Source organism: Cenococcum geophilum (assembly GCF_001692895.1).
Source record: "Cenococcum geophilum 1.58 unplaced genomic scaffold K441scaffold_22, whole genome shotgun sequence".
NCBI classification, from domain to species: domain Eukaryota; kingdom Fungi; phylum Ascomycota; class Dothideomycetes; order Gloniales; family Gloniaceae; genus Cenococcum; species Cenococcum geophilum.
Window position 1 is genome coordinate 1,919,714 of NW_027137580.1, and position 12,202 is coordinate 1,931,915.

The window sequence follows — 12,202 nt, forward strand, 5'->3', positions numbered from 1 at the left end:
GTGTCGTTAGTATCTGTGAACCAGCCAGGCGTGATGCTCCCGTCAAGACTTGCCCACGAAAAGCTAGGAGCGCGGTACGGTGTCTCCTGACGCATAGATGGCTCTCCGTTACACTGTTTACAGTCTTTGGCGAACCACAGCAGCTGACTGGGTAGATACCCTAACTAAAGACCGGCGACGTACCTATTGTCTAGCATGATGGTCTGCATCTTCCGCGCAATTCCAGATATCGCTACCAGTTTGTCCTCAGGCATTGTTAGGAGACTGTCACTATAGGTTCCGAGGATCCTGTACCAACCCTGGTATATCCTTAAAGTTTGGTCCTCTGTATTCTTGTTGTGGTGAGGATCATCCGTGAGGGGATCAATGGCTTTGTAGAAACCTTGGCCGGACGCCAACACCAGAGGTAATTTCTCGGGATACTTTTCCGCCGCGTCCAGCTCGCGGCATTCCCAAAGAATCTGTTGATGACCAAAATGAAGGACCCGCGGAGATAACAGCCGTTCTTGGACGACCCATGCTCTCTGATTGAGCGATGCCTCAAGGACCTGAGACGCCCAGAACGAAGCGTGATCAACCTGATACGAAGACTCAGGACCACCATTCCAAGATATGTTGATCCTGCAAGGGAAGAGGAGACTCGGGTCACGTTTCACGAAGAGACCAAGAGAGCTCTCTCTGCCGCTAGTGGCCGATATATTGCACAAAGAGCCTGAGTAAACTTGATGCATTAGAGCCGCCTCCTTTAGCCAGTCCGCCCGACTATCTTGGATGATGCAGAGCGAGTCAATCCAGATGTAGCGAACCCCTAAACGTCTCGCTACTTTCATAGCGTCTAGAAAAGTTCTTGGGAGAGAGGAGGATGGAATTTCCTGCCGAAAGCTATGTAAGGACGCGGTTTTTAGCTGTAGGAGCCGTGAGGACCCCCATCGATGGCTAAGTGTTACATACCGTCCTTGCATATCGGTATCGTTAGTAATGATCAAGCGGGGCTCAGAGTTAAAAGAGCCAAGATCAATCAATCTGGTCGGATACCATCCAATCATCTCCGTGTCAATTAAGTTGCATCGTGCATGGGTCTCCACACATCGTTGGAACCATCGCTGTGCCAGTGCCCATGATTTTGTGGATGCCGTGGATGTCTCCAGGGTTTCTTGAATGTTGTACTGTTCCATCTCTATCGCAATACTCCTAAGTAAGTTGAAACACCACAACACAGTTGGATATGGCCGGGAGTCGGACAACGAATACTGCTTACTCTCTGAAGGCTGTATCAGGAACATAATGGAAGCCACCGTTGTCTTTAGTCCAATAGTTATATTATCTTCGCTTGCATTAACTCCAACCACTAAGAAGATAGAGTCACGGTGGTCATCCGAACCCGGAGCCATTATTTCCGAACTGAGGAGGGATATCTTTGTGCAATAGCCCTCGTATGGAGCGGTTAATATTGTTTCTCTTTTGGCCATGCTCAAAGACGTCCACACCGTCGTGCAGATATAGCAGAGCTGCTGACTCGACTGACGAAGACTTTCAGCCGTCTTGTGGTGGTCATAATCGAATTGTCCATCTTTAGAGAAGAAGAGTCTCTGCTTTCTCTGGAGGACTTCCAAACAGACTGAGCAAGGACTGCTACTAAGTAAGTTTCTGTTATCCATAGCGCTGAAGGTTGCACCCAGAGCAATGGGTGGGGTTAAAGAAGCAGGTGACAGGCTCACTTCCCGAGCGCAAATTTTCTTCGGTTCCGTCCCGCCACTCCTTAGTCTTTACACTCTGAAATATGCATCTTAAATTAATACATTTTGAATCAAATTTTGCGTGTATATTAGGCAAATTTTTTAGTGCATATAGAGCTGAATTTAAATGTAAAATGGGCAGCCTTATCCGTAGACTTTATATGCAAAATACAGTGGTTTTTAATACATATTACACGTAGATTCTACGTATGTTGGGCACGAATCTCGTGTATACGATTAAGGCTTCAGAAAAGGCTTAACATTCAGCTTAATTTAACTAATCTAGATCTGCTCCTTACTCTCGTTATATAAAAGAGGGGTTAGTTTGTGTTATAATTGCGGCTCCTTGTCACGGAGTGAGTACAAGCGACGATAATATATAGCAAAGTAGATATTATTAAGCTATGTACATAAATTGTGTGATGAGATCAAGACGTTGCGTAAGGAAAGAAGGTAGGAAAACGGGAAGAAAGGGTACATATCGTGGACTTGGTTGCTTGGTCAACAGGTGCAGAATAGGATTCAGGTGGTGGTCCTGGCAGAACTTGGCAGGATTCGGTGGAACTTAGTGGAACTTAGTGGAACTTAGTGGAACTTAGTGGAATATGGCAGAATGCGGCAGAATGCCGTCAGATTGCCATAGATTGCGGCAAATTGCGGTCTCGTAGTCGGTCTCTAGTTGCTGAGTCGGTGGAAACAGGTGGACGTGTATAAGGTGTCACGGGGGTGTCCCGTGACACTCCTTCTAGTTGCTACCTTTTCCCCACCCTAAGTATACGAAAGCAAATATATAGCTGTCCTATAACGTTCGCTCTGTTTCTAATGCCGAATTACGTATACTATTAGTCTTTCTAGCCGTTAAGTGCCCTTATTAATTGCTGCTATGGCCCTAGGTTTAATCTGCCGCCGTAAGACTTAATAGTAAGCTCTTAAACGCCCTTAATAAACTATATTATTTAAGGGAGGTAAAATAAGAGGCCATGGCTGCCCAGTAGCGTGCCCTTAAGGCCTATCTCTCTGCCTTTACCCATCTTCTATATCTTAAAAAGTTTTATAAGAAGGTCCGTTTAAAGGAGTGGAAGCTTATTTAATAGGGTCTAGCTAAGCTTGGCGATAAAAAAACGGATTTTCCTTAAATAGGGATAGAAATAGATCCAAATACATCAGCAGGTATTCCTCTTGGGTCCCCCTTAGGTAATTTTTTTTACAACCCTTTTTATTAATATTACTTAACCTAATTTCTCCTAATACTCCTATACCTTTCTTATCCCTTCGCACGTTGGTTTGCGTCCTACGGTATCGATAAGGGCCTGGCCAATAAGAGGCGCCCGTTGGGCGCCCGTGTGTACGATGTTCCTAGGCTTGGCGCCAAGTGTAGGACTCCAACGTGCGAAGGGATAGCGTTTTTTAAATTCTTTAATAGCTTATAGGTAGTCTTATTATAGCCTATCTACTTTACCTTATATTATATTTTATCGTCTATATCCTTATAACTAATAATCTTTTAAACTTACTATTTGTCTTCTTCTTGTCCTCTATAGGTATCCGCTTTATAGACTAGTAGCCTAATATTTCTATATACTGGCTCTAGTATTATAATATACTATATAGGGTAAATCTTTATCTTTACTAATAAGTTAAATCTATACATAACTTCTAAGATTTTTACTACAATCTTAAATAGTCCTAGTCTAATGTAGTTTAATATCTTACTTAGTCGTTAACTCTTAAGATTTTTGTATAGTAGCTATTATGAAGGCTTAGAACAGAATCTATTGGTAGCCAGTGAACTAGAATTCCAAGACGAGGACTGGAAGGTCGAGGAAAGGACACGTCTACATATATGGCGCCAAGGCTCCAGCCGAGCCCCTGACTAGGGTCTATAACAGTGCTGTAATAGCTATACTTTATCTCCCCCCTTAAGATCTAGTCCCTTAGATCTCTTAGCATTATAATACCTTTTTTTTAATACTAATATAGCTATTATATAGATGTCTTTATAAAGATTTATTAGAGTCTCTACTTTTTTATTTAGTTATACTACTAGTCTTTTTTTCTTAACGTGGCGATAACGATATTTTTAGTTTATATCTGTAATCGTCTTAAATAGTAATATTCCTATTCCTTCTTATAGTATTATATTATATATAAATTATATAACTAGTAATAGCGATACCTAATTATTCTATATATAGTTAGTATAATACCTTAGATACTAGAGGCGGCTCTCGCGATATAGAATTATCTTAATCTCTTAATTCTAGTTAGAAGAAGGGAGGAAGTAGTTAATTTATAAAGCCTATGCGGTACTAAAGGACGCATAGATAAAGTTAATAAGGAAGAGGTAGAGGAAGAAATAGAGGAAGCTCTACTACTTTACTGGGGCGCAAAATATAATACCACTACTATATTTTATATAGCTAATAAAAAAGTAGGTTTATACACGTGGTAGAGATATTAGGAAAAATGCTTTATTTGCTATAGCTAATTAAGAGATTCCTAAGAGGTTCTTAACCGGATTTCAGCCGAAGATCCGAATTCTACTAAAAGCTTTAAAATACCACTAAATCTTCCTTTACTTACTACCAAGGTAGTGAGCTGTTAGCTCGCTATAGTCTTATTACCGACTGACTGTTGACTGGCTGTAACTACCCTATACGCAGACCGACTGCTAGCTAACTGCTTACATTATGTAACGGGACTAGCCCAGTTACAGTAGGAATGTCTCGGTGAAACACTCGACAGACAAATTCCGACGCTTTGACCGAATTCTGCCGAATTCTGCTAGCTTGATCGACTTCTGCCAAGTTCTGTCAAGATCAATCGAATTCTACCGAAGTCCGTCGAAGACCGCGTGCGCACGTGCGCACGCATCCACCATCAAGACCCCTGACTATTTAATTATGGGATTCTCTTGTTATTCCTTTCTCTTCTTTACGCAACGTCTTGCTCCCTGTAAGAGCTATACCCCTAGATTTAGATAGAATATATTTTATTCCTTCGAATCTGCTCTGAAGCCTCTTCGTACCCTTACACATTATCAGTTTCTTGGCCAGCGTCGCTGGCTATTGGACACACTGCGAGAGGCCTCGAGGAGTTCTACATTTTCATCTTAAAGCGGATCGATCCTTTCTATCTCAAACAGGCTATTCGCCTCTTCCGTATCGTTTGCCAGTGACAAAGACCGCTGTCTACCTTGGCAATTTCGTTTGTCGATGACTTCAATCCTGAACAGTGAATAGCATCTGAGAATAAGATCATGGACGGCAAAGATATCGCAAAACTATGTATCGAAGTAGAGGACAGGGTACAAAGTCGATGCCTAGGCCTTCTCGAGTGTGTTGTCGAGGAAGATCGTTCAGTTTCGGGTGAAAGGGTTAACGACGACAACATGTTTCTTGATGGGCTGATGTACTATGCCAAGTTTCAACCGCAGCCGCGTCGCATCCAGTTCATGCATCGAACAGTCAAGAGCTTTGATAAACCAGGGACTTGGGACGAACTTCGTTCGCCTCCTCATGACGACGAACCCCTATATGACGCTCATCAGGCCTTGAGTTTCTCATCTCTTGTGCAACTAAAGAACACCTTTTCAAGTAGAAACTGGTTTTTGGGGCTCCGCATACCGAGCGTTTGCCGCCCCGGTCGGAGAGTGCATGGACCATGCTGCAGAGGCAGAGAGAAACACCAACGAGGCCCAGACTCGTGTCATAGAAGAACTTAGAAAGGCCGCAGCTTTCCGTTATGAAGGAATGAAGTTATCTGGTATGACGAAATCGAAGACCTGGATTCATACTCTCCTCCCAAATCATCTAGCCGACTGCGGTGAAAAACCTGTTTCTGGCTTTGGCGGTCTCTCGCGGCCTAGAACCATTCCTGAGAGATTATCTAGGTAATCACCAAAGTCATGACTCGCAGCTAATCCAGTTTCTTATGGCGGATGCGCTGAGTTCTAAGAGCAGGAATCCTAAGATAGTACAGCTGTTACTTTCTGAGGGAGCAGATCCGAATTTTATCTCCCACGGATAAAGTCCTTAACGGAGAATGCTCACTTATGTCTGGAACGGGGTTTCGCGAAGTCACGATGAAAAAGAACGACTAGAGCTCACTCAGAAATCCCACGAGATTCTGTAGAGTATGATTTTCTGACGCAGACCCCAATTGTGTATGCGAGAGACCAGGCATAATCTCGGCTCAACAATCCAATCGAGTTTTTGAGCTTTTGCCAGCATTGGCAATTCTAATCCGAACAAGGAATTCTAGACTCGCCACGCTGCTTCTCGACCGCAGTGTGGACCTAAACGGTAAACACAACGGGTCTACGCCGTGGCAGGAAGCTCTGCGCTATGCCTACCGAGAAAATCCTAAGCTCGTAGATAGCAGGGCTAACGAGCGGAATATTTCTGAATGGTTAAAGATGTTCAGCACACTTTTAGAGTACAACGCAGACCCCAGGGCGCTCCCGGACTTGAATTCGCTTAGGACCGCGAAACCTCCGTGCTAAGCGTAATCATCGATGTCTCTCGAAATGGGATCCCGAAGGAGCTGATTCGCTACGATCTCGTTTACCAGACGGTCTCGCTGCGGACTTGCGACGACTGCAGTCATTAAAAACACCTAGACACAGGGCGTCTGCTATCGTCACTTAAATTGCCTTCAGGGCCATCAAAAGAGCAGTCACTGGCATCACCAAGGAGTCCCGCACTATTATCGCCATTGGATTCCCCCTTTTCACCCACAAATTCATCAACTGCAGTGTCTCGATCTTCGTCCGAGGATAAAAAGTCGAAGCGGCGCTCTTTTACACGGTTTTTGTCTCTCCGGAAGAACTAGAATAAGCAGGAGAAAGCTTAGTTGATCTACCTAGATTTGCGCAACAAGCTAAAGCCATCCATGTGACGATCTAAGACAGAATAGTTGGGTATAACTAGCATATTAATGAGCAAGTACGCATTGTACAGAGACTTACGCTGCATCAAACAATCCTCGACTTCTTCTATAACCCGCCTCCACAGCTACCGCAGCAAAGCAGCCACTCCCGCAACAGCCAGCCCAACCAGCCCAAACCAAGGCATACCATCTGCGCACCCAGCCGCTCTCCCTGCTCCCCCCTTCGTCGTACTCGTAGCCACAGCCCCCGTCGCCGTCGCCGTCACCGTCCCCGTCCTCGCCGAGCCCATCGTTGGCGGCGCATTCGTAACGACCGCCCACGGCATAAACGTCGTAAACGGCGCCTCACTAATCGCGAACTGCGTATTAGTACTCAGGACGGGGACCTGGGTCGCGCGCGTGGGCTGCGGCACGGCGGCGGTGTCGTCCGGGCTCAGCACGTTGTCCAGCACGTGCACGACGCCGTTGCTGATGAGCAGGTCCGGGGTCAGGATGCGCGCGGAGTTGACGAAGCGCGAGTTCGCGACTATTGAGATCGAGAGCGTCTCGCCTGCGAGCGTGCGCAGCGTCGTGCCATTGGTCAGGTTCGTCGAGTAGATCGGCCCGCCTTGCCCGACGACGATGTGGTAGTCTAGGAGCTTGGTGAAGGCTGTGGGGTCGTCGGAGAGGGATTCGAGGGCTGATGCGACGGATTCCAGCGCCGCGTTGTTGGGCGCGAAGATTGTGAGGTCGGAGGTTTCATTCAAGAATGCGGCGAGCGCGGGGATGGTGTTGTTCTTGGAGAAGTAGGTTGCGCCGAGGAAGGAGGTGATTTCAAAGGGCTCCGAGGCTGTAGAGAAGATCTCGGCGGTTGCGGGGAACGAGGTCGGAGGCGTGACCATGGTCTCTATTACGTGGATGACGCCACCTGCGAAGGGAATGTCTGCCTCGCTGACTGTGGACCGAGCGCTTTCGCCCGATGTCCAGATCATATCCGTGCTGCCTTGCATGACACCGCCGACCCGCTGTCCGTGTGTGACATTGCTAAAGGTGGCGTTGTTCAGCCAGGTAGGGAAAAATTGGAATTGCGTAATGAGATCTTTGGATGTGTGAGAACCGTTAAGGATGTGGTAGTTCAGGATGTTTTGTATGGCAACGAGATCATGATTATTGAATGCAGGGCCGAGCACCGGATAGTAGGTAGTCTTTGCAAAGGCATTGTCCGAGGGAGCAAGAATTGTGATAGGTGAGGACGATGTCTGCGCATTAAGACGCGAGAGCAGGTCCGGGTAATCGCTCTGGAGCGTGTTTTTAAACGTAGTGAGGTTCTTGCGGGAGGAGAGGACATCGCTGAATGAGGGACTAGAGTCGGCTAAGCATAATAATATTAAGAGCGGCAGATAAAAAACAGGAGCTAGAAAATAAAACTTGATCATGGCCGGGTTCCACGGCTAAGAAGCCGATCTCACTAATGAGAGAAAGCGAAAGAAAATTCATCGACAAGAGCACGAGAAGTCGTGTTAATTTAAGAAAGCGTACATTTTGCTTGTTGTGCGGCTTGTACTAGCTCCGGCGTCTCCCCTGGTGCAACATGCAATTTCGCTAATACATATTTGGTCAAGGGCACCATCCAGCGACGAAAAAGGCTGTGCACTCCTAAGCAAAGTATGCGCACTTACAAGAAAGGTAGTCTTTAATTTTTAAGCTTAATTGTAAGAGTTAAACTCGAAGTTCTCTAGTGTGCAAGAGAGTGTACCGCGCTGCGCAACGGGGGGATATCGTACAAGCTGTAGGAAGATTTTGGGGACGCGCGCTCCCCGGGACGCCCAGTATCCTAATTTAGACTAAGATTGGATGGCTTATCTGTGGCTTAGTTAATGGCTCGGCTGAGCGCGTCGATATTCGCAAATATCCACGTCGCCGGTTGCTGCCAAGCCGTGGATATAACTTACGGAGGATGGAGCAAAAACGCATTGCTCTCGAAACCCTAGGCCGGCACGTCGGCCAGCAGTGGTTTGGTTTCAATCCATTGCAATACCGCCATGAGAGATTTCATCAAATGATTAAAATATATGTCGACCAAGGTCGGATATGCTTACCTGTTTTAATGGCTTTCACCCCGTTTCTGTGCCTACCACCCTCCACCTTATGTATATAAGCCAGCTTGAATCGACAGAGTTCTCACTCTGAATTGTCCGGTCAACAATATACAACCTCAAGGTATCGCCAATCATCTCTTGCCACGTTAGTTACACATCCTCCCCGCAATCAAGAGGCTCTGCATTCTCCCTCATGAGAGCACGGCAAAATATATATGTCATGATGGATCATTCCAACAGTTGCATTCTTCCGTAGAACTCTATTGAGGCGGGACCGTAATAACTTTGTGCCATCTTAAGGCTGTCAATTTAAGATTGCTGCGTCCTCAGCACGATTGAACATGGCAATTCCGTTCGAAAAGTAAGTGCGCAAATATACCCTTACATAATCCACCTATTCTACCCATAAAAGTTAAACTAAGTCGCGACTTTGCCAAATAGAATAATGAACTCCAGCCAATATACCTTTTATATCGGCAAGACGAAGAAACCTTTCCTCGTGCACGCCGCCGCTATCGCGGACCACTCCCCTGCGCTAAACGCGCTTATCTATGGCCCAACGCTGGAAGCAAATACGAAATCCGTCACGCTCGATGATATGGCAGAAGCCGATTTCATCCGCTTCTGCCAATTTGCTTATGCGGGAGACTATAACCCTCCGCCACCTGCTTTAGTCCAAGCGGCAACTATCTCAACTGGATCTGAATGGGCAAATACGAATCGCAGGGATGATTTTATGGACAGCTCAGTGCATTCAGTTTTGCCTTGCGAGGAATTGCCCGAACCCACGTACTGCTGTGAGTTCAACAGGAACGCTAGAAATCGACGCCGGAAAGCGTCATTCAACAATATATCATTCACTCCCGAACAGTCTCGGGAGCTGTTCGTCGATTCGTGCAAGCCTGTACCCAATCGCTGCATGATCGAAGACTACACACCGGTGTTTCTGGCACATGCTCGCCTTTACGTCTTCGCCGACAAATACGGCATTACGACCCTCAAAGTCTTGTGCTTGCAGAAACTTCACCAAACTTTGGTCAAATTCACACTTTATACAGCGCGGATTGGAGATATTCTTGAGCTCACGAGATATGCCTTCTCTGATGACAACACGCCAGACCGTAAGGACGTGGTTGATGATTTAAGGAGGGTCGTGTTTAAGTATATGGTGAGCGAGCTTGATACAATCAGGAAGTCTGAGGATTTCATCTCTCTTTTAGAGGAAGGCGGTCCCTTTGCTAGAGACTTGTGTGTTTACTTGTTGAATGAGCGTGAATAAAACGAAGAGAAAGCACCGCAGAGTGGCAGGATAGAATATCGCGATAATAACTACAAAGTATTTATCGTATTCTCCTTCTATATTTATAAAAATAAAAATAAAAATATTAACTATATATAAATATTATTATTATGTAAGAGGCTAGTAAGAGATCTTACTATCTTATATAAAAACTTTTTACTGCCTACGACGTCTTAATAACCACCAATCCCCACCCGCATGCTGTGCGACGTCTCTGCGTTGGCTCCACTAAATCCAAAGACTAGCGTCCGTAGGCCAAGTCACTTCGTACAGGTGCGGAATCCGATTTCGACGGCCTACTAAACAGTGCTCTTATTGATATGGAATATTATTTACTAAACTTTAATATTAATATAATATGTTTAATACTAAAAGATATTGAATATTAAATATTGAATGTTAATGTTAATATTAATACAATATGTTTAATACTAAAAGATATTGAATATTAAAGATTTTTAGAGTTAAGGTAGTAAAAATAAAGTAAGATATATTAGTAAATAACTCTTGGGCGTACCTATAAAAAGCTCGGACCCCTAGAACTCGGTTACCTCCCGCTTGGCTACCTCACTAAATCGGCTACACCACTTTGGAAGCTATTTACACTCAACGAAATTAAATTAATTATTTGCCCTTATATGCTATTTAGTATATTAGCTTCGGGCTTTCTATTTAGCGCATTTTAAAGCTTTAATTTTAGCCCCTTTACCCTTATTTCGGCCTTTTTTCCCTCTACCTCTACTATAGCTTTATTAATTAAATCTATATATTTTAGTATTATATTTAAATCTACTGTAAGCTTTGCAGTGCGAAGAATTGAATGAACGACTTGATTGTGAATGTAGCTCTAGAGGCTCTATATATACACGAAGAAGGTAGAAGTGATGGGGTAATAGATAGCTGAAATGGGAACGGTAATCTGCCACCAATATTGATCTGCAACCACTATATTGGGTGGCGTTAACGCCATCTCGGAGCCTTCCAAGCGGTGATCTTGTGTCTCAACGCAGTGTCGGTAGTCGGTTACATCTACCATTATCTATTTATATAATTTTGGATTTTTAAGGTCTTTAAGTTATAATTATAAGCTATATATCTAAGCGCTTATATATATAGCCTTTATAATAACTCTCTAAAGTTATTAACTTTTTTATATAAAAGTAACTAAGTCTTTTAATTAAGTATATACTTATTATAAAGGCTTTAAGCTATATAATATATATTAGAAGGCTTCTTTAGGGTGGTTATATAATTAAATTAATTACCATTAGCTTTTTTAAATTTTAACCCCTTTATTGGGGCCCTATTTTTTACCTAAAATTATTTAAAGCTTTTATATAGATTTTATAATAAATACTAAAGATATACTGCTTAAATTAGTTGTTTTTGTTATAAGGCCTTCTGTCGGTATCACCCGGGGGTACTGCAATTGCAATATAAGGTAACAGGTTCTTTGATTCATTCGTGTTCTTTCGCAGAGGATCGTAAGGATCGCGGTGCCTAAATAGGGGGCTGATGAGTCACCGTAAGGATGACTAATCAGAGACATGACCACGTAACCTCTACTCGTANAGACACTGGCGATATTTACAAAAAGAAAAAGAAGGTAAGAAAGTATAAAGGAGAAGTATATAGGTCAACAGGTGCTCGGGGCAGTAATCGCGGATGTTCGAGTATTGCGAATATTACGGATATNGTAGACGTTGCGGATATCGTTGCGGATATTGCGGATATCGTGAACATTGCGGATATCGCGGTGGAGACAGGTAGGCGCGTATAAGGTGTTACTGAGGTGTCCCATGACAGAGCGTAGTTAAAGTCAGAACCGAAGGTGTAGCGGCTTTAGAAGGTATAAAAGTCGTCATAGACTATAGGGGAAGCAGGTAGAAGGGCTAAGTCCTATCCATTATCGTTAAAATAATAGTTAAGGAAGTCGATATCAACGGTAAGGTCGGGAGGGTTATTGTCGTAGAGGTAGGTGGCGCTCTTGCCCTTATCATTACTACTCTTATTGTCAACATCACCGCGCCTTACTGTACTAGGTTCCGTACCACTAGGGTCTATACCACTAGGCTCTATGCTACCCATAAGGCTATAGGTAAAGGCATCGTTGTTTATAAACATAACTATATTCTTAGCCGTTTTAATCAGTATTAGCCCATTTAAAGTTATAAAGTGCTCAACACCATAGTCGTCGT

At 44.2% G+C, this 12,202-nt stretch overlaps 3 protein-coding genes across 3 annotated transcripts; 1 reads left to right on the forward strand and 2 right to left on the reverse strand.

Moving 5' to 3' along the window:
- On the reverse strand, positions 1–1,033 carry K441DRAFT_119042 (uncharacterized protein). Its single transcript, XM_067639999.1, has 2 exons — positions 952–1,033; positions 1–872 (listed from the first exon to the last, which is right to left on the reverse strand). The coding sequence occupies exon 2, from the start codon at positions 828–830 to the stop codon at positions 165–167; it is 666 nt and encodes a 221-aa protein (XP_067503910.1). The 5' UTR covers positions 831–872; positions 952–1,033; the 3' UTR covers positions 1–164.
- Positions 1,034–6,158: 5,125 nt separating this feature from the next.
- K441DRAFT_696593 (FAS1 domain-containing protein) lies at positions 6,159–8,579 on the reverse strand (the record flags this gene model as incomplete). Its single annotated transcript, XM_067652901.1, has 4 exons — positions 6,159–6,639; positions 6,706–6,751; positions 6,814–7,977; positions 8,558–8,579. 4 exons carry the CDS (start codon positions 8,577–8,579, stop codon positions 6,618–6,620), a joined length of 1,254 nt encoding a protein of 417 aa, XP_067503911.1. The 3' UTR covers positions 6,159–6,617.
- Positions 8,580–9,045: 466 nt separating this feature from the next.
- On the forward strand, positions 9,046–10,059 carry K441DRAFT_696594 (uncharacterized protein; the record flags this gene model as incomplete). Its single annotated transcript, XM_067652902.1, has 2 exons — positions 9,046–9,065; positions 9,146–10,059. The coding sequence occupies 2 exons, from the start codon at positions 9,046–9,048 to the stop codon at positions 9,981–9,983; spliced, it is 858 nt and encodes a 285-aa protein (XP_067503912.1). The 3' UTR covers positions 9,984–10,059.
- Positions 10,060–12,202: the final 2,143 nt, after the last annotated feature.

What these genes read in the sequence shown, in the direction of transcription:
- K441DRAFT_119042 (XM_067639999.1), bottom strand. Translation starts at nt 830, where the DNA reads ATGAAAGTAGCGAGACGTTTAGGGGTTCGCTACATCTGGATTGACTCG.